The sequence below is a fragment of the Peromyscus californicus genome, unplaced genomic scaffold, assembly GCF_007827085.1.
Source record: "Peromyscus californicus insignis strain IS unplaced genomic scaffold, ASM782708v3 Scaffold_9__1_contigs__length_137607984, whole genome shotgun sequence".
NCBI classification, from domain to species: domain Eukaryota; kingdom Metazoa; phylum Chordata; class Mammalia; order Rodentia; family Cricetidae; genus Peromyscus; species Peromyscus californicus.
The window spans coordinates 87950489-87976415 of record NW_026294617.1 but is presented as its reverse complement, the minus strand read 5'-3'; the positions used below and the strand labels follow the sequence as shown (position 1 = coordinate 87976415).

Here is a 25927-nt window from a genome sequence, read left to right as displayed (position 1 = left end):
TGCTTTGAATTCCCAAGAAACCACTTAGATTTCTTAAGCCTGGATCTGCCTGTAACAGCAAGGTTATTAATCAGACCACACATGCAAGGCAATTGTGATAATTCAAGGGAAATGATGACTGTGGCCCTCATGATACACAACAGGAATTAAATCGTTATTGTTTAGTTCCCATCACATGTTGATCAAAAAGAACGAGATAAAACTTCATATTCAAAAGTACAGTGTACATCTTACAGCCAGACTGGCCACTACTAATGGACTAAAATGATGGTGTAGGGACTTCTAAAAGCACCTTAGTTAGATTTAGGGCTGATACAAGAGACTGAAGCAAAACTTATTCTAAAAGTCTATGTGTGTCATCTGTGAACTCCAGTTTCACCTATAAACTTTCTGTCAAAGAACTGTCCATCATTTCTGTGCTGCACAGTTTGTATGTATTCTCTGTTGGAAAAATATGAACAATTTGGAAATCACAATCCTGAATTGCCTTTAGAGAGTGAAACAAATAATCCAAAACCAAAATATAAACAGGAAGATTTCAGCCAAGTATGGTGGCACACACCTGTGATCCCAGCACTTGGGAAGTAGATGCAGGAGGAAAAAAAATTCAATGTCATCCAAGGTTCATAGAGAGTTCAAAGATATTCTTGGCTACATAAACTCATTACTCAAAAAAAAAAAAAAAAAAAAAACAGAGTGGAAGAGGAGAAAAGAAGACATTTGGGGTTTGGTAGGATAAAGATTAGTTTAGTGTGAAAGTTGTCCAAAAGAAAAGAAAAAGGAAGGAAGGAAGGAAGGAAGGAAGGAAGGAAGGAAGGAAGGAAGAAAGAAAGAAAGGAAGGAAAGGAGTTTGAGAATAAAGAAACAACTTTAAATAACAATGTTTTAAAACCAAAAGTCTCAGCTAAGTCACAGAAAATAAAGCTGAAAAGAGGCAGCAGAATAATGCTTCCTGTAACATATGAAGGGTTAATTCAGTCCCAGCACTAAAAAAACTGGGTATAAGTTTGCAATGTGTTTCAGCTAAGCAGAATGTAAATCTCCACATTAGAATGAGTAACTCTAGTAAGAGATATGTCACGTTCCAGGAGGACACATACAAGATTCGTAAAAACCGCACATTGTTTATGTATGTTACCAATACTCATTTTTACATAGCTTATGTTATGTGAAATCACATGCCATGTAAGAAAATAGGTTCTGGGAAGGTATGGGCAATTGAGGGAGACCCATTTTATAGGTCCTGATATAATAACCATCAGGACCATTAGCTTTCAATGCAAATACTGAATAAGAGGGTATCTTGGAGATGGAATCCAGCTTTTGCTTGGAAGAGGGATACACAAGGATAAGGCCTACTTCAAGGAAATACTTGGATTAGAAAGAAGAGGTATATCACAAAAATATGTAGACTTGGAGTATAAATTAGAAAGACCAGATATTGAGATGTTCTTTAATCAAAACAAAAGACTGTATGGAAAAGGCATTGTGAAAGTGAGAGTGTATTATCAATGAAAGATCATTTAAGCATTTAAGAGTATGTACTGTCTTATGTAAATTTAGAACTTTTAAATGTTCTTTTACTTTCCAATACACGTGAGTTAAAATGTCAAGCTATCTGATTTAAAAAAAAAGTATTCTGCTGAAATTGTTGACATATATCGATGCAAAGTTTTCACCAAAAAAGTGAAAGAAGTTATGTGGGTTCTGTTGCTATTGTTTTGTGGTTTTCTTTCTTTCTTTATTTTATTTTGCTATGTTTATTTTGAGATAAGGATCTTATATTGTAGCCCAGGCTAACCTAGACATAAGCATGTAGCTCAGACTGGTCTGAAATTCAGAATAATCCTTCTGCCTCATTGTCCAAGTACTAGCATTATAAAGATTACCATGTCCCTGCTGCGAGTTCTTTGTTTATTTGGTTGGTTAGTTGATTGGGTAGTTGGTTGGTTAGTTTTGTTTGTTTGGTTGGTTTTGTTTGATTGGTTTGTCCTTAAGCTGAGCCCTCCATCCAGAACTGCAGAGCTGGTATCAGGATAAAGCCAATTAAGTGGTAAACGCCATGAAGGATTCTTTTTCATGGCCAAGAATAGCAAAAGTAAGAGACAAACATACAAATCAACTTCCTGACATTGTGGGTCTGTCAGGTTATCCAAATAGAGCAAAATGAGGGAGGAAAAGGTCAACAAAAGGAAGGGATATGCACGCCTTTTCAGAGAATGGGCCAAGGTTTTCTAGGAATTCAGATATTGCCTCTCTTCTGCTTCTTGACTGGTTCTTTCCAGTTGTCACCCTGACAACTGTCAATTATCAAGACACTGGGGAATATGTCATTTATCATTCAAATTATAAGGAAGCAAAGGGATGTCTGGACTACTGGCAGCCATGTTGGATCCAATGCACCTAAAAAGGAACTTCTGACCTACAGGAATCCTATCCCTACAGGCAAACTGGATTTCAATGTGGTTGAAGTTCAGTTAGTTCACTGAGTCAAAACTGAGAGTAACATACAAGGTTAGGAGATGAGAGTATGGAGATGCCAGAGTCACACAAAGGACTGAAGGCTTCTAAAATCTCTTGAACTGATGTCCACAATAGTGAAAAAAGTTCATAATATTTTTGACAAAATTGATAAGCCCTTTTAAAATATGCATGTATGGAAAAAGGAAGCTTCATAATCAAGCGTCTTACTCAATCACATGTTTCCAGTGAGTGTTCATTTAGTCCTTACTATATGTTGACACTCTGGTGCACACTTAAGCTAGAAAATAAACTGTAAAAACCCAGATGTTAGGGAACTGTTTGAACAATCATTTAGGTGGCAGAGATGCCGAGGTCCCAGAAATGTCGGGATTTACCCTAGAATATTATGTATGCCAAAGGGGACAACACAACTTTAGCTGAACAAAGGCCAAAGGTCATGATCCCACTAAAGCATACTCCGAAAATCTAGTCTTTATAACACTCCAAGCACAGCAAGGTCGGGATGCAGGAGAGCTGATCCCTTGATGTTTTTCACGTGAAGAGTTGAAGCGTATGAGTAAACATATAATTTGGCAGATTACAGGTGTCAGCCAGTATTTATAACTTTTCTCACTGCTATGACAAAATACAGGACAAGAAGCAATCTAAGCAAAGAAAGGTTTATTCGGGTTTATAGTCCAAGGGGAAGCATTTCCTCATCATAGGGGAGACAAGCAGCGGGGACAGGAAGCCAGCCAGTCCCACTACATCTGCATTCAGCAAGCAGAGAGCCAACAGGAAGTGTGATCGAGCTATAGAACTTCAAGACTCACACCAATGAGTCACTTCTCTCCAGTTAGGCTCTACCTCCTAAAGGTTCCATAACCTTCCCAAACAGTGCCACCAGCTGTTAGTATTCAAATGCATAAGCCTATGTGGAACATTTCACATTCAAACCACAGCTTGAGGCCGTGATAAATCAAGTAGACCAGCTGGTTAATGGGAACAGGACAAGGAATGTAGGTAAAATTAAAGAGACTGTTCAACGTAGCATTTCCCAACAGCACTTATCTCTAGCTGCCTGAGAAGACAGAGAGGTACACTGAGAAATGACAGATTCCCTGGTCTGAGGGAAAGTTAAGACAAATGATGAATGTGCCCTTTCTAGTGATGGTTCTGGACAGTCTTATGTCAATAGAGATTCTAGTGATGATGCCTCAAATTTTCCAGCTTTGATTTCAGACGAAGTCCGTGGGGGCAGAGGGCAGGTATGCCAAGAATATCGGTCTGGTTTTCTCTAGGCACCATGTTGGGCCACTCCATCGTCTTCCACACTCTAATCATTCCTCACTTATGTTCCCCAGATTTTTCTCTCACATGACTCATGCTGTTTTCTGTTAATTTTTTCACACAATATATTTTGATCTTATTACTTTCCCTCCCCCCAAACTCTTCCCAGATCTTCCATATCTCCCTACATGCCCAACTTCAAGTTTTCACTCTCTTTCTCAAAAACAAAAATGAAAAATAAAGACAAACAGAAACATCATAAATTATTTTTAATCCTTGGAAAGTCAGTAACTAAGAATTTACTCCCTTTATTATTTTCTGATAGCTTTCTGATCACAAATCTGCTATTATAATTCAAGAGGTTTTCTTCTTTTTCTTTCATTCTTTTTTATTTCATGGAAACTAACTTCTGTAGGCCTGACAACTTGTGATCACAGAGATATTAAGACGATGTTTCCAGTTGCTTCTGTGAGATGAAGATTATACCTCCCAAGACAAATACCTTGAACCTGACTTGTAATTTTTCAATTGCCTCTAGTTGATGCCTCTTTCTATTTGCTGTGTTACATTAAAATGTCCAGTTCACATTTCACCAGATGACCTCGCGCATTGAATCTGTTGACAGGCAGCATGTCACCTAAATGAGAAGGTGTCTGTCATGCTTGAGAGACTCAGAGACTCACTCACGGTCCTAGACACGAAATTCTACTGATTTAACTCTTTCATCGTTATTACCAAAAGTTTCATTTTGCCAATAAAGTGTGTGGCTCATTGGATCTAAACTTTTAATTTCCTTCCCACTAACTTGAACACCAGCATCCTTTCCCTAGCTGAGCCCCACATACATAAGAATGATGAACGGAAAATACTCTGAGAGAACTCTTGGTACTCCTGCTGTCCAACTTCTCTGGGTGGAGAACAGTGCTCTTTAAACAGCCATTCAGAGCCTCTCAGAGGTCACTGAAGAGAGAAAATGTTAGGAAAACAGAGATAGAAAGTGGCAATGTCTAAGCATTACAAATATGCTGGATCATCCTCCCAGGGACCAAGGTTCATTTTATCAGCTAGAAGAGAAAGTTCAGGGCTGCCCCCAGTTGGGAAATTTCTCCTGATTCAGCAGTCCTGCTAAGAGCTGTTGCTTTCCAGTTGCAGTTCTTGTTTCCCTGATACTTCCTTTTGATTTGGAGTTGTTAGACATAGCCCACCTACCTCGACCATATCAGAGACCCGGTGCAAGCCCTGAGTGATGGGGCTATGGTGTCCAGAATTATGCTGGGGAAAGTGTTGGATCCCTCTACATACTAATGGCTCCATTCAGAGGAGCCATAAAAGGCAAATACTGACATGGCCAGCTTAGTGGGAGCAAGTGGTTCAGAATGTACTCAGTATAGGATTCTATACTAAATGGATTCAAAACCTGCAATTCTTGAATTATGAAAGCTCCACATGTGACAAATACAGATAGAGAGCAATTTCAAGCATTTTCAGTATTGCAAAACAGCCCGACTAGCCAGTGCCTCTGCTACCTTGTTCTCAAATCAAAAAGCGTCTTCAGTTCTCATCTACAGGGCAGACCTTAGCCTACTGATTTGGAAAATCATGTTGGTTTTCAATCTTTGTTGGAAGAGAATATTAATAATGCAAAGGATGCCCAAACATAAGCATTCTATACCACCAAACTATCGAAGTTTAACAATAAAAGCTCTGTGAGCTGCCAATACTCCTCATCAAGTACAGGCTCAGTTGCTTGGAAAGAAATACAACAGCCAGGTCCTGTCTGATAGGTGATCAGAAGGCCAAGTGAAAATGAAAAGTGTAGCATTGCCTTTACTTTAGGTCGAACAAATATAGGGTTTCACCTTTGTCCAGTTTTTTACACACTAGTGAATGCATGTTTGAATGTGTGTGTGTGTGTGTGTGTGTGTGTGTGTGTGTGTGTGTGTGTGTGTGAATGATGAGAGAAACAGAAAGTACCAAAATCTTATAAAGTTGTATATTAAAAGATAAGGTCAAAGACGTGTAAAAAAATAGGCCCAACAGCAACATGGTCACCCAACTTGAAACCTGAAGAAGAAAATTGCCATTGAAGTAGAGTCAGTCCTCAGCACTCATAAGTGCAGAACTGAAGTTTGTTAGAGACCATAGGTGGTAGAAGGGCTCTTGCTACTCAGATTGCAAGAGTCAATACAATTCATTGAAATGAGGCTTACACCTGAAGTCAGGGGCTTTTTAAAAAGCTGTGTGATGTGGTGTGTGTGGCATGGAGGGAGTAGGGGAACAAAGAGGGAGAGGGAGGGAGAGAGAGGCGGGAAGAGCACACACATTCACGAGTTGCATGTGTTCGGAGATCCAAGGGCCACCTTAGGTGCCAGTCCTTGCCTTCAGCCTTATTTTAGACAGGGTCTCCTTGTTTATGGTCATAGAGGCCAGTCTAGCTACCTAAAGAGCTTCTGAAGGGTTTCCTGTCTCTGCCTCCCACATTGCAGTAGGAGTGGGGTGGGAGTACTGCGATTGGAGACCTGTGCGATGACAGCCTGGTCTAAGTGGGCTCAGGAGATTTGAACTGAAGTCATCCTGCTTGCATGCTAAACACTGGAGTCAAGACTCTTGTTTCTGGGTGTAACTGTTGCTACTTCTCCACAGAATATGCCCTTATGCCCCTCGCCTCTCTCAGAGCCACCCATGACACTCTCACAAAGGCTTAACTAGTCAAAGCACCTTCTAGGTCTGAAATTGCGTGATCATGAAATCTCACAACGGGTCTGCACTGTGTGTACACACATCAAGTTCTGATAAGAACAGTGATTATTTTAAGATAATAAAATTGTATAAAGCCATTTCTGTGTATAGGGAGCACTTATACATTATCCCCTTCTACAAGGGAGGTAAGTGTTTTCCTCATTTTGTAGATAGCAAAACTGAGAATTAAAGGGGTCGTTTCTCAGCAGAAACACTTAAGCAGCACAGCAGCTACTAATAACTGTTGGTGGTTATGTTTATTTTGGCTTTTTATAAGGTTTTGTCATTTTTACTTCACAGATTGAGAGAGAACCTTTGATGAGTTCTTCCATGGATCCGCAAAATTTTGCTCTAAAGACCTAAATAATCCCCATGGTAAACTCTATGGGTCATACATCTGTGTCACAACCACTAACCCTGGTGTCAGCATACATCCCAACAACTCTCACATTTGGGAGGTGATGATGCCCCAAATAAATGCTATTCATTGCCCTGGAATTTGACTCTGATATGAATTACACATGTCAAAGACACTATTTCTCTCCATTTTGTTTCAATTATTTAAAAAGTATAAAAACTTTTTTTTTGCTTAATCAGTAAAAAAGAAGGCAGACTGGACTTGGCCTTACAACCACAGCTTGATTTATTTCGAACTCAGCACAACAATTGCAAAGAAACAGATGTGCTAGCAAATAAAATGGACAGAATGTGAAGCAAGAGTTGGGAGATACCATAAAAAGAAAGACTTTTCATTAAAATATTGACATGGCTATCACGGGGGGCGGGGGTGATCTAACAGGTTCATATTTACAAAGCCCTAATTGACCTTAAGAAAAAAAATATTGGGGGCTGGAGAGATGGCTCAGAGGTTAAGAGCACTGACTGTTCTTCCAGAGGTCCTGAGTTCAATTCCCAGCAACCACATGGTGGCTCACAGCCATTTACAATGAGATCTGGTGCCCTCTTCTGGCCTGCAGGCTGAACACTCACTGTATACATGATAAATAAATAAATCTTTAAAAAAAAAAAAAAAAAAAAAAAAAGAAAAAAAAAAAAAAAAAAAAATTAGGATTCCCAGAAACATGAAAGCTTTGACCATTTAATTTCCAGGATGAGATCACAGACATGGTCGATACCAACTGTTTAAAGGCCTTAAGAGCCAGCCAAGCCAATTTAGCATCAATTTAGTACAATCAGCAACTAATGAAAGAGAAGTCAGGGTGGCCATAATATAATCAGTACTGCTCATGTCCAAGGGAAGAATTATTCTGCTGCATACTGCAGGAAGAGCCCATCACCTTGAATATCAGCAGAAAGGACTACTAAGAGAATTACACTAATAAAACAGGGCTCCAATTCCAATGGCACAGGAAAAATACATTTACAACATGTAAAGGATGTGGGATTTTTTTACCATCACCTTTAATATTGCCAGTAATTACCCTTAATTCCGTGCATGTCAGTGCTGTGAACCCATACTCCTTCTGCTTAGATTCCTTTTTGAGTGTGACTGAGCCTATTAAACCCAAGACCTTTCATATTGCCCACAGGAACGATGTCACGACTCACCCATATTCAAATGCACAGATGATTTTCATCCCCTCTTTTGCACATTTTCTGTTTTTAAGAAGCATGGTGAATATTTAGTTAGCCTTTGTTGAATTATAGCAGTAGGTGTTATTCAGATGGCCAAAAGATCACTTATATTTTCATAGCAAATTATGAATAATTTCTATGTTATATTTTAAGACTTCCCCTGTTCTATAGCACTGTAGGGTGAACACTGTACTGTGCACTTACTTCAAAAAAAATGAGGCATGAAACACCACAAAATGGTGAAATGTTGATGTAATTATTTTTAAGAATTACAATTAAATATTTTAAAATAGTACTGTTAACTTTATGAACTTAGTTCATGTGTCTGTGTTATCATGAAATGGATAACATGGACCATTCTATTGTCCACATTGGGTTTGTTCAAAACCACAAAGTTTTGTGCAGTATCTGTCCCAAAGTAACCTAGTGATTGAGGCCACTGTCACTCTATGCTCCACGGTGCTGCTGACTCAGCTCTTCTGGACCACATGGAAGTATTTCTTAAAATATTACACTTATGTACTTTCTAACTAAAATAAAAATTAAAAGATTTCTAAAGGATGCTCAGCTATGTATCTATATAAAGTAAGATTCTATTTAATTATATGAAACTTTGAAAATGTTTAATATTCTGTGAATTCATTCTTTGAGAACTTAATATATACATATATACGGATACACACACACACACACACACACACACACACACAAACACACACACACACATATAGATACGTACATACACATTTTAGTCATATTTATCTTCTCAAACTCCTCCCAGATCCCCAATGTACCCATCCCAACTCCGTATCTTCTTTTTTTAAAATAATATGATAGATGGTTGTTCAATTAGTGCTTCTCATATATACATGGTTGTGGGGGGTCATCCACTGGAACATAGTCAACCTGCCAGAGACCACATCCCAAGAGAAAACTGACTCTCTTTACCAGCAGCCATCAACTGTCAACTGAACCTCATCTAGGAGTGGAGACTCGTGTGCCTCCATTCCATCCACGCTGGAATGTTAACTGGCCTGATACCATGTGTGCAACCAGAGCTGCCATGCATTCATGAGAAGAATTGTCCTGTCACTGTTCACCCCAGTCCTCTCCAACCTCTGTTCCTACAGTCTTTCTAGCTGGCTTTCTGGTCATAGACAGCTCTGACATACCTGCTTAAAAGTTCATCTGAACTGGAACCTTACAGAGTTCATTTTAGCCATTCTTTTTAAGTCATACATTAATTCTCCTTATTAGTATGCAATAACACTGATGATGACCAATGTTTTTTCATTGCTTTTTACGTCAGACATTTATAGTCTTGTGTAAGGTATGTAAAACACTATTAATAGTCAACCTCATTTTATAGGCTGATGACAAGAGTCTCAGTGAAGCTACATAACTTTCTTACTTGAGTCAATCCCACCTTGGTATTTCATATGATTCTTGGGCTGGAAAGATGAATCAATGTAAGAGCACTGACTGATCTTACAGAGGATGCAGGTTTGATTCCTAGCCCCCTGATCCAGCTGCTTACAACCACCTATAACTATAGTTTCAAGGGACTTGGTGACATATTCTGGCTTCCCTATGTCCCTCCATATGCATATACATACATATACATATACATATACATATACATATACATATACATATACATATACATATACATATACTCAGGTGCATATACATATACTGAGGTATGCACACACATGCACAATAAATAATGAAAAAATAAAAGTATAATCCTTCAACCAGTAGCATGAACACTGCTGGGGAAATATTTAGAAGCTCAGAATCTCAGCCTTAACCACAAAAATGCAAAAAAAAGAAAGAATAAAAAAGATAAGTGGGTGATACTAAAGTTTGAGAAGTAGACGACAAGTAGGTATTTTAACCTCAAGTAGACAGACTCTTAAGCCTAACATGTTTTTTTAAGCTGTCACTGTTGTTGTTTTGTATATTTTTTTATCACTTCATGTTCACAGAATAATGAGAGTTTAAAAATTGAGAGCATGTATGTGCTTAGAAAGCTTTCCATAAAGGTCAAGGGCTCATCTACTCCTCTCCTCATCAGCTTTTATCAGAATGTGTTTTACAAATCCAAACCATATTAAAATAAGAAAAATCATGAAAACTTAAACAAGTAGCCTATTTGTTTTCTTTCATCCATATAATTTAAGAGTGTTTAATATTTGATAGGTTAATAATAAATATTTTAATATAGTATATTGCATTTGGTTATGAATAGATCAAAAGAAAATACAAAGTGAGCTACCAAAGATATACTTTTATTGGGAACATGAAATAGAACATAAAATTTGATGGCAATTATCATTTAATCTATTCATGTTTAGAAACATATTGAAAGAGAAACACATAACTCAGTTAATTGTTATGAATTATTAATTGCTCACTTGAAAAGCGATGAGCAGGACTGTAGTTGCTGAAAATCTCTCTTTCTCGGTGGCTTTAACCTTTATGTCACTGGTTTTATGAGAACAAAGGAGAAAAGAATGACAACACGGTTCCCCTCCCAAACTAGAAAGTGACAAGACACTGAACATCTCAGTAACTAGACAAAGGTTAATCAAGACTGAAATGAAGTAGTTATTGCTGGCCCACTCCCACAACTCTCTGGGGGCAAGCCCCAGGCATCTGAATTCTACTAAACTCGCCAGTTGGTTGTAATAATGTAGTCGGGATGGAAGACTGCATACTTTAATATTTATACATTCTCAGAAAGACTTACTCCAGCCATGAATCAACTCATAACAGAACCCAAAGTGAAATGCAAGGTGAGTTGCAACTTGCCAGCCCAGTTAGAGCTGGAGATAAGAAGATCCACAGCACAATGGATGCCAATGTCATCTTACAGGCCAGTGTTTTCACCAGATGGTCAGCAAAGTAGGCTAAGATGCAGAACATACTTATATTTTAAAGTATCTAATTCAAACACTCTCTTCTTTCTCAAACATCATTGCTACATATTTATTCTGTAGTATAAAAACAAAACACAACAAAACAAAGAAATAAAAAAATCCTTCAAAACTGGAAGGTGTTTTCATTCACTAAATCCAGGAATTTATTACTTAGTGTCAACATCATAACTGCTATAACTGATTTTTTTCTTATTTTATTTTTTATTAATTTTTTAAAATTTATTTTACATACCAACCACAGTTTCCCTTCCCTCCTCTCCTCCCGTTCCCTCCTCCCACCTCCTTGCTACCTCCCCCATCCACTCCTCAGAAAGGGTAAGGCCTCCCATGGGAGTCAACAAAGCATGGCATATCAAGCTGAGGCAGGACCAAACCCTTGAGAATAGGTTCCAAAAAGCCAGCTTGTGCTCCAGGGACAGGTTCTGGTCCCATTGCTAGGAGTCCCACAAACAAACCAAACTACACAACTGTCACCCATATGCAGAGGGCCTAGGTCAGGCCAATGCAGGCTCCCTAGCTGTAGGTCTAAAGTCTGTGAGCTCCCAAGAGCTTGGGTCAGTTGTCTCTGTGGGTTTCCCTGTCACGATCTTGAAGTTCCTTGCTTATATAGTCCCTCCTCCCTTTCTTCGACTGGACTCTTGGAGGTCTGCTAAGTGCTTGCTTGTGGATCTCTGCATCCGTTTCCATCAGTTACTGGATAAAGGCTCTGTGATAACAATTAAGATAGTCGCCAATCTGATTACAGGAGATGGCCAGTTCAGGCACCCTCTCCACTATTGCTAGGAGTCTTTCTTAGCTGGGGTCATTCTTGGGGATTCCTGGGAGTTTTCCTCCACCAGGCTTCTCCCTAACCCCACAATGACCCCCTCTAGCAAGATATCTCTTTTGTTGCTGTTCCTCTCTGTCCCTCCCCCAACTCGGCCACCCTAATCCCTCATGTCCCCACCCCCATCTCCTCCACTCTACACATCCCCATCCCCACCGGACCCCCTAGCCCCGTCTCCAGTTTGCCCAGAAGATCTCATCTATTTCCCTTTCCCAGGACGATCATTTAACTGCTTTTTAATTGATGTTTCTGAAGGGAACTGAAAACTTAAACTACCAAATTTACTTTACCTTAGCATATATGATGACTATTATTCTAAAATATATGTTACCAGACTCCCAATTATCATTTAAAAAAATCAACATCTTGGGTATTTATTTTGATAACTCCTTCATCCCTGCTAACAGCTATCTTCTGTTCTTCACAAATTTCTGTTTATTCTCAATTTGTTCTTTAAATAAATGGAGTTATTAAAATGCATTCACACTTTTTTTAAATAAAGAAATAAGGACTTTATATAGACTATGGCAGAATTTTAAAGGTGATAAATAAAATACAGTATTTCCAACTTTGGTTAATAAGCTAAAATTCTTACACCATAAAGGAACATCATAATCTGTTATCGCTGCAGACTTGAATACTTCATTGTAGCTGAAGTTTTCCTGTATCCTGCTTGGTCCACAGCTGCTCAGACCCAAGTAAACACACAATGGCTTATATTAATTAAAATTGTTTGGCCATTAGTTCAGGCTAACTACTGACTAGCTCTTACACTTAAACTCAGCTCATTTCTGTTAATCTATAGGTTTCATAGCTTTACCTATGTGCCATTACATGCTGTTCCCTGGACAATGTGCTGATGTCTCCTGATTCAGCCTTCCTCTTCCCAGAATTCTTGTCTGCTTATCCCACCTATATTTCCTGCCTGACTACTGGCCAATCAGCATTTTATTAAACCAGTGTACAAAAGCATTATTCCACAGCACTTCATGATGAAGAAAATTGAGGCCTCATTTATGATCAATTTGTTTATGTAAAATGAAGATGAAAATGGAATCCACTGCATGTCTGTGACAGCTAAATAGTACAATGCATTCAAATGCTTAGCCTGGTTTCTGACACACAGTAAGAACATTTAGTAAGACAATCTAACTGTAGGAAATGATATCCACCTCTGCAGGTTCATCTACAGTTTGGATTAACACACTTAAATAAGCAATCAAGTTTCAAAAAAATGAAAACAAAATGAAATATATGTTAGTCATATTTGTTTCTGAAAAATGGAAATCTAAACAATGTGTGAGATTAACAACTATTGTGCCTTATTTGTTATTAGTTTGAACTGTCATTGCCACCTATAAATGCAGCATTTTATCTAATACTTTGTCTAAAACAAGTGTCTTCCAGTTTCTTTTAGTATCAAATAAGTAAACAAAACCCTTTATTGTAAATTTTCATCCACTAAAATGTACCCTAACCTTAGCAGTAATTCTTTATCAATTTTAGCATCATCCTGAATCTTAGAAATCATGCTGTAATGCTAAAATGACTCCCTGCTAGACATGTCTTGAATTATATGATTTCTAAACATACCAAAACTAGACTCAGCTCTCCTCTGAGACATAAACCAATTTCTCAGGAGTGATTGTGGGACAGTTGCAATCCTTTGAGCCACCATCAGACCTATTGAATACATGCTATTTTCAGCTTGGTGACTATTGACACTCTTCAGGATTTGTATGTCAGAAATGTATTCAGTCTCTTCTTTTTTTCAGAACTCCTCGGGAGACTTTCGGCAGGGTTATTTGGCTATTCTTAGCAAGTTCATGCTATGTGCTATTTTTCAGCAGAGTTAAGGTTTCTCATCTTTCACTAGAAAAATCCTCAAATTGAGACTCTTACTTTGAAGAGAATAAGGTTGTTTATTCTTATAGATCTTTAAAAATAGTATGAGTAGCAATTTAACCACATGTCATGCTGTCCTTGAAGTGAAGTTGAATTTTCATAGTGAATCAAAAAGCATTAGTAACGGAGAATAAGTTAATAATTACTCTAGCTTTAACAATGCCACTCTTACCACAGAATGTAAAAGTGAAATGGAAGCATAAATTCTAAAAAGGAGGGAGGATGGCAGTGTGGTTATGTTGCTGTCACCTTCAGCATAAGTATACTGGTCACACTGTCAGGGATCAGGCAACTGTGTTGACATTAAAATGTTCTCTTCCTGTGTTCTTCACTATTGTCATATCATTCCATGCTTTGACATTGACTTAGTTACTTTTTTCTGTTACTGTGATAAAGCACCATGGCCAAGGCAACTTACAAAATAAAGCAATAATTTGGGACTTATAGTGACCATCATGGGGAAGAGCACAGAAGAAGACAAGTAGGCATGGCACTGGAGCAAGACGGAGTGAGTCTTTTGAAACCTTAAAGCCTACCTATATTGACAGACCTCCTTCCACAAAGCCACACCTCCTAATTCTTCTCTAATAGTTCTACCAACTGGGATCTAAGTATCCAAAGATGTGAGTCTACTGGGGGCATTCTCACTTGAACCACAACAGAATAAATGTACTAGTCACTGAAAATACATGCTGAGTGAAGAATCATCAAAGGAGAGAGAAACAATACTAAGAGCAGGACTCTGTAAGAGCAAAGTAGGAGGGATAGGCCAAACAAGAGACAAGTGTTTATTGACCCTTTGAACTTTGCACTACCATAAATACTATATAAGAAAAGTCAGTTTAACACAGATCTTTCTAAGAGATTCTTAAACTAGAGGAGACTGGAGTAACACACATGAAGCCGTAGAGTAAAGCACAAATGCCCTGCTCCTAGTGCATGGGCTATCGTACTTGCCCTATAATACCACAAGGAAAGAAGGCACTATGCTAGGTCTACTCTATCTGTACAGCTTTCTCACATAGTAGTTGGAATCCTGTCCATTCCACTTTTTAATGAATACAGTAGAGAAAAATTATGACTTATCCATCCTAAGAATTCACTTCTCAAAAATGATAATTATACTACACAGGGATGTTATCAAATTTATATCAAATGCCTAAACACTACTGAGAACAATTCCTGATGTTTTGTTTGTTTGTTTGTATTGGTTTTTCAAGACAGGGTTTCTCCATGTAGCCCTGACTGTCCTGGAACTTGCTCTGTAGACCAAGCTGGCTTAGAGCTCATAGAGATCCTCCTGCCTCTGTCTCCCAGATGCTGGGATTAAAGGCATGTGCCACCACTGCCTGACTAATTTTTGGTATGTAATCATCTCCATAATAAACATTGTTGGTAATATCTGCTATAAGCAGATGCCAGTAGATAAGCTTAATGAAGAACTAGGAAGGATTTGCAATTGTCAATGAGCATTGTTATACCTGTAAATGCAGATACCAATCATAAGTGTTGGTATTTAAGCCACTTTTCAAGATAGTTAACTGTGAATGTCTGTTGTAGGAATGTAACAGGTTGCTGCTCATGGACAGTGTCCTCAACATGTCTTCCTTAAAGTGGAAGTGTCATAGATAAAAGGATTTCATTGATTTTCCTTCCCTCATGAGGTAACAGGCATCACTGATCTGCAATTCTATCCCCAGGAAGTTTAACGAAGTTCTACAGAGTACTTGAACATTGGGCCCCACTCTGGATTGGTGAGTCCTTCCCCTGGGTCCCTGAAGTGAGAGAATGAAGCTTCCATTCACTGTGACTCATGTCTCTAAGTGTAATTGCATATCTTAAAACAGCACTTAGCACTAACCATCTACACAGTGAAGGAAAGTTTGCATCTGTGTCCCATTTTAGATTCAAATTTTATTTTGTGAAACACCACAGTCAACTGTGTTTGTTAATCTAATGGAAGTTAAAAGTAGTCTGTTGTTTCCCCCACCATCAGGAAGACAGCCACCACCTGGTCTTAGCTCCAAATTTAACACCAGTACAAAAAAAAATAACGTTCCTTTAGAGCATAGATTTCTGTCTAAAACTTCAACCAGAAACCGACAGTCAAAAAGGACACTGCAAACATGTTTGCTTTCATGAGAAGACAGGAGTTCACTGGGGATCTTTTCTGTCCCTCAGCATGGTCCTAGTTTCCAGCCACAGAATATCATTACTCACTGAAGAGCATATTTGAAAACACCGGCAGAGATCATGACCAAAGCTCCCCCAGGGAGAAGTCAGTACAGAAAAGTCCTATTTTCCCCTTCAATGTACTTAAGATTTTCCTGCTGACCGTGTCTTTCTTTTCAAACCGCCATGACTCTAATAAATAGCAAAGAAATATGTCATGCAGGAAAATGTTGCTCTTAAAAAAAAAAAACCACTCATGCTATAGCCATCTTATAAATTAAATTACACTAAAAATATTCTAGTAACAAGTGTATCTGGGTCCTTGGTTGGCTTGGACGTGCCATATATATTTCATTTATTCTTCAAATAACCCTGCAAGGATATTCTAGCATATCTATTTTATAGATGAGAAATATAAATTTTAGAGAGATTAATTTGTCCAAACTAGTATGTGTTAGAGACATTGTAAAGTCAAACTACAACTCTTATTCATTGCCTCATACGCTAAGACTCTTTGCCTCATATGCTAAGAAAATTCAATACAGGAGTTACAAACTAGACCCATGTCAAACAACTGTCCTTCACTGCTGAGAGGGGACCAAGCAGAAACAATGTTCTGACCACAGTCCAGCTGTACCATTGGTTTGCTTTCAGTGAGGTGTTCATTAATGTTAGTGTCCGTGAACATGAGAAGCACCACATAAGAGAAAAAGAACTCTCTGGCTTAAAATAAGTATTGATGACAAGGACTAACAAAGGATTCTCTCTCTCCCTCTCCCTCTCCCTCTCCCTCTTCCCTCTCTCTCTCCCTCTCCCTCTCCCTCTCCCTCTCCCTCTCCCTCTCCCTCTCCCTCTCCCTCTCCCTCTCCCTCTCCCTCTCCCTCCTTCTGCCTGTCTCTTGTGGGCACACTCTCTCTCTCCCTCTCTTTCTCTACTTTTCCTTTCTCCACCCCAGTGTGTGTGTGTGTGTCTTTCTATCTCATCACTTTATCTTCTACCAATAATAGTAAATGTTTGTTTGCTGCCTTATGTGCAGTGAACTTTTTTTATCTGGCTCATCAACTAATGAAATGCACACTTGCACACTCAGGACACACTGGTTATGCTCAGACCAGCTCTCAAAGGGAATGCTCAGGTGTGTAAAGAGAAGAGATACTGTAATGATGCTTACCACTGAGAAGCAGTCAATAGTTTCATGTAGGCCTAGCTGGTAAAACAATGAGGTATCATATCACCGAGACTATGTAAGTTCCAGCCCCACACATCTTTTCATATGAAAACATGACTTGGGTGTTCTGACCAATTACTCACATCTGTCAAAAATTCAAATAAACAAACATTAAACAGTAGTCCATTTGGCAGACCCTACAACAGTGACCTTCAGAAATCAGCACCCCAAAGGAAAAACAAAAAAAGAGCACATGTAATAGTTACGTATATTTAATCACAGATTCAGATGTAAGGAATAATGATACCCCTATCTACCACCACCATTGTGGCAGAAATTTTTTTATCATCTTATTTCATTTTCACTAAGTCCCTAAAATAGGATATCATGTTCAGCAATTTATAGATGAAAAAAAAAACTAAGGCTTGGCAAGGTATAAAAACATGTTCAAAGTCATGAGATGTCAACAGCAATGAATAATCCTCGGAAATCAGTTCTCTCCCTTTCTATTCCACACCAAGTTCACTCTCCTTCAAGTTCTGTGTACAGAGGACTGTGCTATGGTGACTATGGTAAGCTTTGTAGGGGAGATGAGAAAGACTGATGAACATCAGACACTCTCATGGTAATTTTTAGAAGGAATGAATTGTCAGTATCCACAATTGCTCAATAGCCTAGTGTGGAGATTCTCGGGGCTATAGAACTGAATACTTGATGCTGGACAGGAAGATGCCCTTCTCTTCCAAAACAATGGGCTTGTTCTTTATCAGCAGCTAAGGTAGAGCTTGTGGAAAGCAATAAATTCCTGATTCACTTTGAGGGTCCAATATTCTCAGACAGGCAGGGCAGCTGCAAAGTGACTCTAGGATGCAGCTCTGTGGTGACATGGAAATTAACTGCTGTTGGCACGGCAGCCTTTTCTGTGAAATGAGGTGACAGTCCTGAATAACATGGTAGGAACAATATGTGGGAGAGCCTTTGTTCTAGTAGCAGCTTTCACAGTGCCATGTCCATCTTACATGGTCAGGCTCCCTCTGTTGCCCTGGAGACAAGGAAAGGCAAGAATTCTCTTCATCATCGAATCATTAGCTGCTGGGCACAGACACACCGTCTCAGCTCTATGTCCTATGCTCTGCGTGCTTGTCATCTGTTCTAGAAGGGTGTGTGAAGAGACGTAGAGGTGGTTTGATATGCTGACAGCAAATACTGACAACAGGATCTTTGTGGATATGGACTAGGCCTCAGTCAAGTTTAGAAAGATGCGTCCACTTGGAGAAGGGATAGGAGTTTCCTCCGACTAAGATACAATGGCTCATTCTGATGGGAGACAGGTCATCTCATCTTCATGTGAGGTGGGTGGCTAATGAGAGACAGGGCTATGAAATGGGACAGCAGAAAGCGTCCTGGAGCTATGTGGGACTTACTTGAGTGAGTGGCTCTGTTTAAGATAAAAGACTAAGAGGACAGGATGACCCACAGGAATTTCTGACACACTTGAATGGGCTGGTTGGATAAGCCACCGGTTACATGCCTGAACACTACCTGGGTTAGCAAAATTAAAACTCCTTACATAGCAAGCAGAATCTGGGAACATTTCTTAATATCATGATCCACTATAAGATACATATATTATCTTGGATATCCATGTAATAATCTGATAAAATAGATTTATCTTGAATTTGTTTCCTTGTTTTGAGTTATCTAGAAACACTATTCATTTTTCCACTTGTAATAATTTATTTTTTATTAAAATTTTTGTAACAAGAAAAATCACAACATTCTTTTAAAATTATTACAGCTTGAATCTTCCATAAGCTGCCAGAATAAATTATTTATGTTGGAAGACTTATGTATAAGGATACTTTTGCTGCTTAATGTATTAGAAAATTACAGATCTCTTACTTTGCCATATTATCTTAAAAAGCAGAACATTAATTTCCAGCCAGTTGTATGCTACAAGTATTATGAAGAAATTTCTCTCAAGACATTTTTGTATCAGAGAATCCTTATCTTTTGAAAAGGTTGCACTCTCGGTGTGGAATGTTTTATCTCATTAACAGTAGAACATATTTTCTCAACTATCCCAAGTGCAGATATACACAACTGCAACATATTTTTGTCTACAGTTTGGGAGTCTTATTCACCATATGTTACTGTCAACGAGTGAGACACCTAGAACAATAGAGAGCTGTTTCAGAATCCCCTTACTTTCAATCTATTATTCAGGTTAATGGGGATGACACATTGGTTTTCCTGTTATATCACCACAGTGGCAATCTTCTAAAATTAGGGACTGTCAGTCTAGGGGGATCAGAAGAACTTTATATCATTTTAAATTTAACTTCAGTCTACTCGGGAGCTGTTAGAAGTGATTAAAGGAGATTTCTAGCCATTGTATTCAGCCCAGTAGTCTGGAAGTTCAAAAGGTAAAAAGCATTTTTCACCATAAATAAACCGAGAGACAAAATTATTTTCAATGAAGTTTCAATTTCAGTGAAAATAAAGTAGGTAATTATGTTGGCTATTATTGAGGTCACTGCCTTCATTGACCATCTGGTTTAAGACTAAAAAATAGGTATCATTTGCGATATGGACAGAAATGAGCAGTGTCCATTGCTTCCTTTTTAAAGTCCTGTAAATTCAGTTAATTCACATATTAACAATCTTCATGAAGCAATTACTGGGAGGAAAAAAATGACTTAGTGGTCTTTTAGAAGCTGAAAAACTCGAGGGAATGGGGGAAGGGGGAAGGAAAGAAATATGTCATGTCTTACCATTAATTATCATTACCACATTTCCATAGTTACTGTTTTTCATATGATAGTTCATTGCATAACACTGTTGCATGCCAAAAAAAAAAAAGTAGCAGACCTGATTTATCATTCCAATTTCTATGGTCTTTGCATGTGGAATCTTCAACTTTATTTTCAAGCTAGAAACATTGCTCCCTAGTAAGAAATAGGATTTAATTTTTGCCTAATTTTGCTCTATTGTCTGTCACCTTAGAAGGGATCAAAACAACACAGGAAATTGGGTGGATGCTCTTTAAAGTCCTTTTCAATGCATAATGCCTATTTTATTATTTCCTTCTACATCCAAGAATGTCATTACTGGATTTTTGCATACATGTTGCTGCTACCTCTTATTTCTGGAGCATATCAAAGGAGAAAAAGTTACATTTCTTTGCTTTGTCTTCCTTTGCAACTTTTCAAAGACATAAGCATATTGTTCAAAGAGAGCGAGAGAGATGCATTTAATTTGATTTGAGTCTTTTACTTTAGACTGGCTTTTATTCACATATCCTTTGTAAAAATCCAGGTTTGTTGTGTTGTGTTCTGCTTTCCTAACACAGAGGCCACTCGCTTCAGGTTATGCTATTCATTCAGCCTCAAAATAGAACACACACTTTATGAAGGTCTCCTTTTCTGAGTCCATGGTTGTCGGACAGGCTTTCAAAATACCCTTGCTGTTGAACAGAGATGTCAGCCTAAAAACAAGAGAGAGGGAGCTGGAGTTGGAGCAAAGCAGAGTAGAAAATAAGTTGCCAAGAGGAAAACAGAAACCTGTATTTTCAGTGTGAGGTCATTTCTATTCAGTCAAGCGGTTAGGAATGATTCACAGTCAAGATTAATGATTCCATACAGGTGGAGGGAGGGGTTCAGCAACATCCCCAGCAATTGCTCCTGACAAAATCCATTATGCAGTGACTCTCACATGCAAGTGGGTGTTGAAACATCACTGGAATAGAGGCTGCAAGCCACCAACATGCCACAGAGGAGCTGTTCTGGGGCAGGGGCTGGGGAGGTGGCATTTTAAGACAGAGATGGAGAGCTGGGTACTACTTGCAGAGTAAATGATTTATTACAGATTTTCTTCTAGGGGTGGTAAAAAAATAAAAAATCAGACATCTGCCCCACCGCCACCTATCCAAATGGACAGCTGGGAGGTAGAAATGAAGTCAGTGCTGGGAAGTACAAGTATGACTCCCTAACAACCACCCGTGTGCACACCCACACCCACACTCACCTCTGCACTGATTTTACTCTGCTCCTTCCTATTTCTTTAGAGCACCGAGAGCAGAAAACACTTTCCTAGGTCAAGGGACAAAACCCTTTAAAAGTAGTACTCAGCGCAAAGAGCGTGCGGGCAGGTGTGGGCAGGTGCAGACAGAAGTTGCAGCATTCAGTGCAAAGAGCGTGAGGGCGGGTGTGGGCAGTGGAAGCAGTTGCAAGGTTGCAGATGGCCAGTTTTGTTTCTTGCCACAAGCTTCATGACTGCAGGAGTGCTCTGGTGCCCAGTGACTGAGATGTCCTTGCTCCTAATATCTCACTCTTAGTCCCCTAGACTACTTGGGTCATTAGTGGCTTTGTTTACCATGACATGGCTACTCGGCTCTTGTCTCACGAAGAGCGAGCTGACTTCACATCCGCTTTCCAAGAGATAATATTTCATCAGGCTGGACCAATTTTGCACTTTGGAATAAGCTTGGCAATTAGATGGACACAAAGAAATCCAATAGTTTCCTGTTTGGACTATGAAATTATTTCCTCCATTGCTAGTGGTATAATACTGACTTCTTACAATTATTTATATATTGGCATCTTAGCTATGGCCTGAGAGAGAAGACTCAGCCCCCTGTGGAAAGAATAGCTGTGATTATTGGATAGCACCCCACAGCACATACCCTTTAGCCCCACTTTAATGCCAAACTAGAAATTAAGAGGTAGCCTGGCTGTGGAAATGGATGAGGAAAACTGTCCATCCATCACCAAGGAATGATCCCTTCTCTGAGGAGAATTTTCTGATGCATTGCCAAGTGCATAATATTCCCCTGGAGCAAGACTGCACACAGGAACCCCACTGTGACACATTCTGTGATGTTTGACTCCAGAGGACTCAGAAGCCCCATGCACTGGTTGTAATTGTGTCATACAGTTGCTATCAGGTCTTAAAGTCAGAAGGTCAGGAAAGTTTAGCTAGTTTCATTTAGTGTGAGGTAGAAGTGCAATTAAAACCCATCAGAAAAGCCTCACCAAAGCCCATTATCTCTGTGCTATTTTAGGCCCTTAAAGAATGTGTGCTGCATTGGATAACCTTCAGTTTATTCAATAAATATGTATGCAGCACGAACTGTGTCAGCCACTGTTCTGGATACTGGGGTTAGCGAGGTAAGAAGGACAGACCTTGAGCTCATGGAGATGCGTTCTCCTCTACACTCATTTGACAGTGTTAGGAGATGGGCAACCAGTTGGTGTCCTCAGCAAAGGCCTTTTCTCTCGCGGAATAGAAGGCAGCAAATACAGCTGGAGAGTGGTGAAAGGGAGGCGGAGATGAGATGGAGGGAGACAGGCATCGCATCATTCACTATCTGTGAAGCCAGGAAAAGTAAGAGGTGTGGATTTTATTCTGAGCCCAGTGGGCATAGAGGATAGTGGTATGCTTGGGGCCTTTTCATTTCAAAAAGAGTAACTCTGAGTATTATAGCACTGTGGACAATGGATTTCATGTGGCAATGGGGAGGCCAGATAAGAGGAAGTGAGATCACAGTTTTCTAGGTGAGAGGTATGGGCAGCTTGTGCTGTGTTTAGGGTAAAGCAGATAATGAAAGTGGAAGGAGCCAGGAACTGCTGGAGTCCTGTGCCAGCCTTTGCACTTGGTTCTAAATCTAAATTTCTAGATAGTTTAGAACCAAGATGCCTTGGTTTCTTTGTATTGACTCTGTCATGTAGATATCTTGTCCTGACAGCTCCTGCCTGATTCTGCTTAGTGGATAGAGAAACGGGAACACAAGTTGTGAATGCTAGTTGATGTCCAGTATGATGGTCAGTCAGATAAAAGAGCCTAGCGGTCATGTCCTTGCATCAGGTTGATCCTAACCATTGCCATCCATTACCTATGTGAGCCTGGATAGCTCAGATGCCTTCCTTGAACCTTGGATTTTTCAGGCCTCTGGATGACAGTGTCTACCTTATAAGATTAACAGAATTAACTAAGTCAAAGACAAAAAGTGCTTATAATAAAGTTTACTACAGACCAAGTGCTCAAAACACAAATGGCAGCTTTCACATTCTTTTTTATCATTTGACAGAATTGTGCTGCTTGTAAGGATATATCAACATGATTCCTTTTCATCACTAAACCTAAGAAGTACTATATAAAGAAATCGTGTTTAAATATCTCTTCTAAATAAAAGAAGAACTAAAATTTGTTGCTTGCTATATGCATCATAGTCAATTCTATCTCTTTTAAACATCTCTATAATCAAAATAATTACCATCTGTGAGCAATCTTTTTATAGATGGGTATCTGTTTTCATCTCCAAATCTCTCATACCAGGTAATAACCTGCTGTACCCATTTCACAACCTGAGAGCCTAGACTCAAAAAGGTCCAAAGCCAGTGAGTTTGTGATCTAGGATGTGACTCTTGGTCTGTATGAATCACAATCCTTCCCAATTTTCTTAAATCATGGGTAATAGACTGCACAAGGCTACCTCCAACTATCAAAGCCATCATTAAAGCAATCAGGAAATTAGACTTCTCCCTTCTCCTTGCCCTGTGCCAGCTCAGGTTTTCAATGTGCCTTGACTAGTTCCCAATTAAGAATGTTCTGAACTTAATTCTTAGCCTAGTTAGCATGTATTGATCATGCATTTTGATGTCATTAGTCAAGCCAGCAACATCAATATGAATTCATTATGGGCTTCTCAAGAAATCTCTGAAAACCTTTTTCTTTTTTCATATGGTCATTCAATCTTTTCCCATTATTCTCACTTTGTTGCTCTTGGCAATGTAGTTTAGGCTCTATTGATGTTAGCATTGTAAGCTAAATCTATATTATATGCTTTATCACTTGGCCATAAAAATTCATTTATCTTGAAATTTGGGCATGATTCTTCTTTACTGACTGAATTCTTTGTCATAAAGTTTTGTTGTGTGAGTTATGTAGTTCTAGAAAGAACAAGATACAATGTCGATTTATGATTCCTTTGTTTTTTTTTTCTGCTTATTCCTCCAAACAAGACGATGAATTTAAAATAGCAAGTGAATAACCATAATATTAATTATAGGGTTTTAGCTGTGTAAGCATTATAGCTAACAAAATCCAAGGGTTCTCAGCAGAAAGTTGTCAAAAAATACATTTGTGTTTTGCAAGACTTGATTTTCAAACACTTTGCTGCCTGGTCCATGTCAGGCAAGGGTCCTGGTGATAATGTGGGGAGTCAATGCCACATGTTTATCAAGTTGGTGTCCTTAGTCATCATTCATATCATCACTTACTAAAATTCAATAATTCCTATAATATAGGTGGAATGAAATGTTTGGTGTAAGTTTAGAAGATTTGGGGTAGTCTTAAAATTACAAACTTTCTTGTTAGACCGGTGGTTCTCAACCTTCCTAATGCTGTGGCCCTTTAATATAGTTCTTTATGCTGTGTTGATGCCCAACCATAAAATTAATTTCCATTGTTACTTCATAACTGTAATTTTGCTACTGTTATGCATCATAATGTAAATATATGTGTTTTCCAATGGCCTTAGGTGGCACTTGTGAAAGGGTCATTCTAACACACACACACCCCCAGGAGTTGTGACCCACAGTTGAGAAACACTGTGTTATAGACCATAAAGCAGGAGACTTCTAAAACATGTTTTCCAAAAACCAAAATGAGTGACAACAAAGTGGAGCTTCCATGTTTGTTTACATGGGCGCCTTGCTCTCAACTCAGTACCTTTTGAGGTGTGTTGTTCTTTCTCCCTTCTTAGTACAAGCAGAAACATCAGCTTTGTGTTCAGAAAAAAGTCTTACATAGCTTTTCGGAGAACTTGGGAAGGCTGTATTGTCACAGAGCTAGAGACAAATCTTGGCTCCTCAGGATGCTCAGCTGACAAGTAACCTCCCTAACCATGACTTCTCTTGCATGACTTTCCCAAGGGGTGATAGAAACAACTGTCTATTAGACTCAGGTAGAACACCAACGACAGACCAAATCTATGATTCCATTTCGGTCTAATTTAATAAACCAGTGGATTTACCAAGGTTACTTACAGGAGCATGAATAGGGGTTACTTTCACAAGCATCAGTGACTCAGGTGACATCATTGAAAACACCAGCACAGGTGACATCTCATAAAACCTGCATCCTTGGAGCTCCCTGCCCAATTTTTATACACTTCTACTGAAAAGTCTCCACAACAGCAATTCCACATTGCTTACACCTTAGGAATGTGTCTTATAACTCCCTCATGAGTTTCATGAACCCATTCCCTTCTCTCAACAACAGAATGTTCCAGTCCTAAGAAAATAGCTTCACATTCACAACATCCTCTGCCTTTGGAAAATAGGTGTGCCATGTTCTAATCTAGTCTAGCAGTTTTCAGGTTCATATGAGTCTTTTCTTTTACTGTAATCAGTGGATTAACTAGCTGGCCAAGCCAGCCATTGCTTAGATTATTGATGAGAGCATTTGCTTTGTAGGTAGACTTGACCAGCATTAAGATAAAAAAGAGTTGTAACCTGAAACATCATTAACCTGATTAAACTTTGGTTTACACCTGAAATAGATACTAAACAGAATGTAAAAATGTTCAAAAACTTTGACAGGTTAGGAGCACCTGGTGTAAAAGGCACCACTGTCCAGAATGGTGTGAATTGGATCCACAGGAATAGTCAGACACAGCAGTGAAGGCAGATACCCTGGGAATGTGGGAGGAATAGCACCAGAGGACTTTAGGTGAACCAAGGGGCCTACACTCACTGGCCCTGTAGAAACATAATCAGAACCCTAGAAGAGAAAATCAGATCAGCCAACCTGAGTGGGATCACT

At 39.0% G+C, this 25927-nt stretch overlaps 1 protein-coding gene across 9 annotated transcripts in view; it reads left to right on the top strand.

The window, feature by feature from the left end:
- Positions 1–25927, top strand: part of Ntng1 (netrin G1) — a 347205-nt gene that overhangs the window by 302720 nt on the left and 18558 nt on the right. The window contains exon 8 of one of the 9 annotated variants that reach the window (XM_052730080.1): positions 15462–15515. The exons of the other annotated variants lie outside the window; for them this stretch is intronic. Within the exon in view, the coding sequence (XP_052586040.1) occupies positions 15462–15515 (54 nt within the window). The remainder of the gene's footprint in view (positions 1–15461; positions 15516–25927) is intronic. 9 annotated transcript variants of the gene reach the window in all.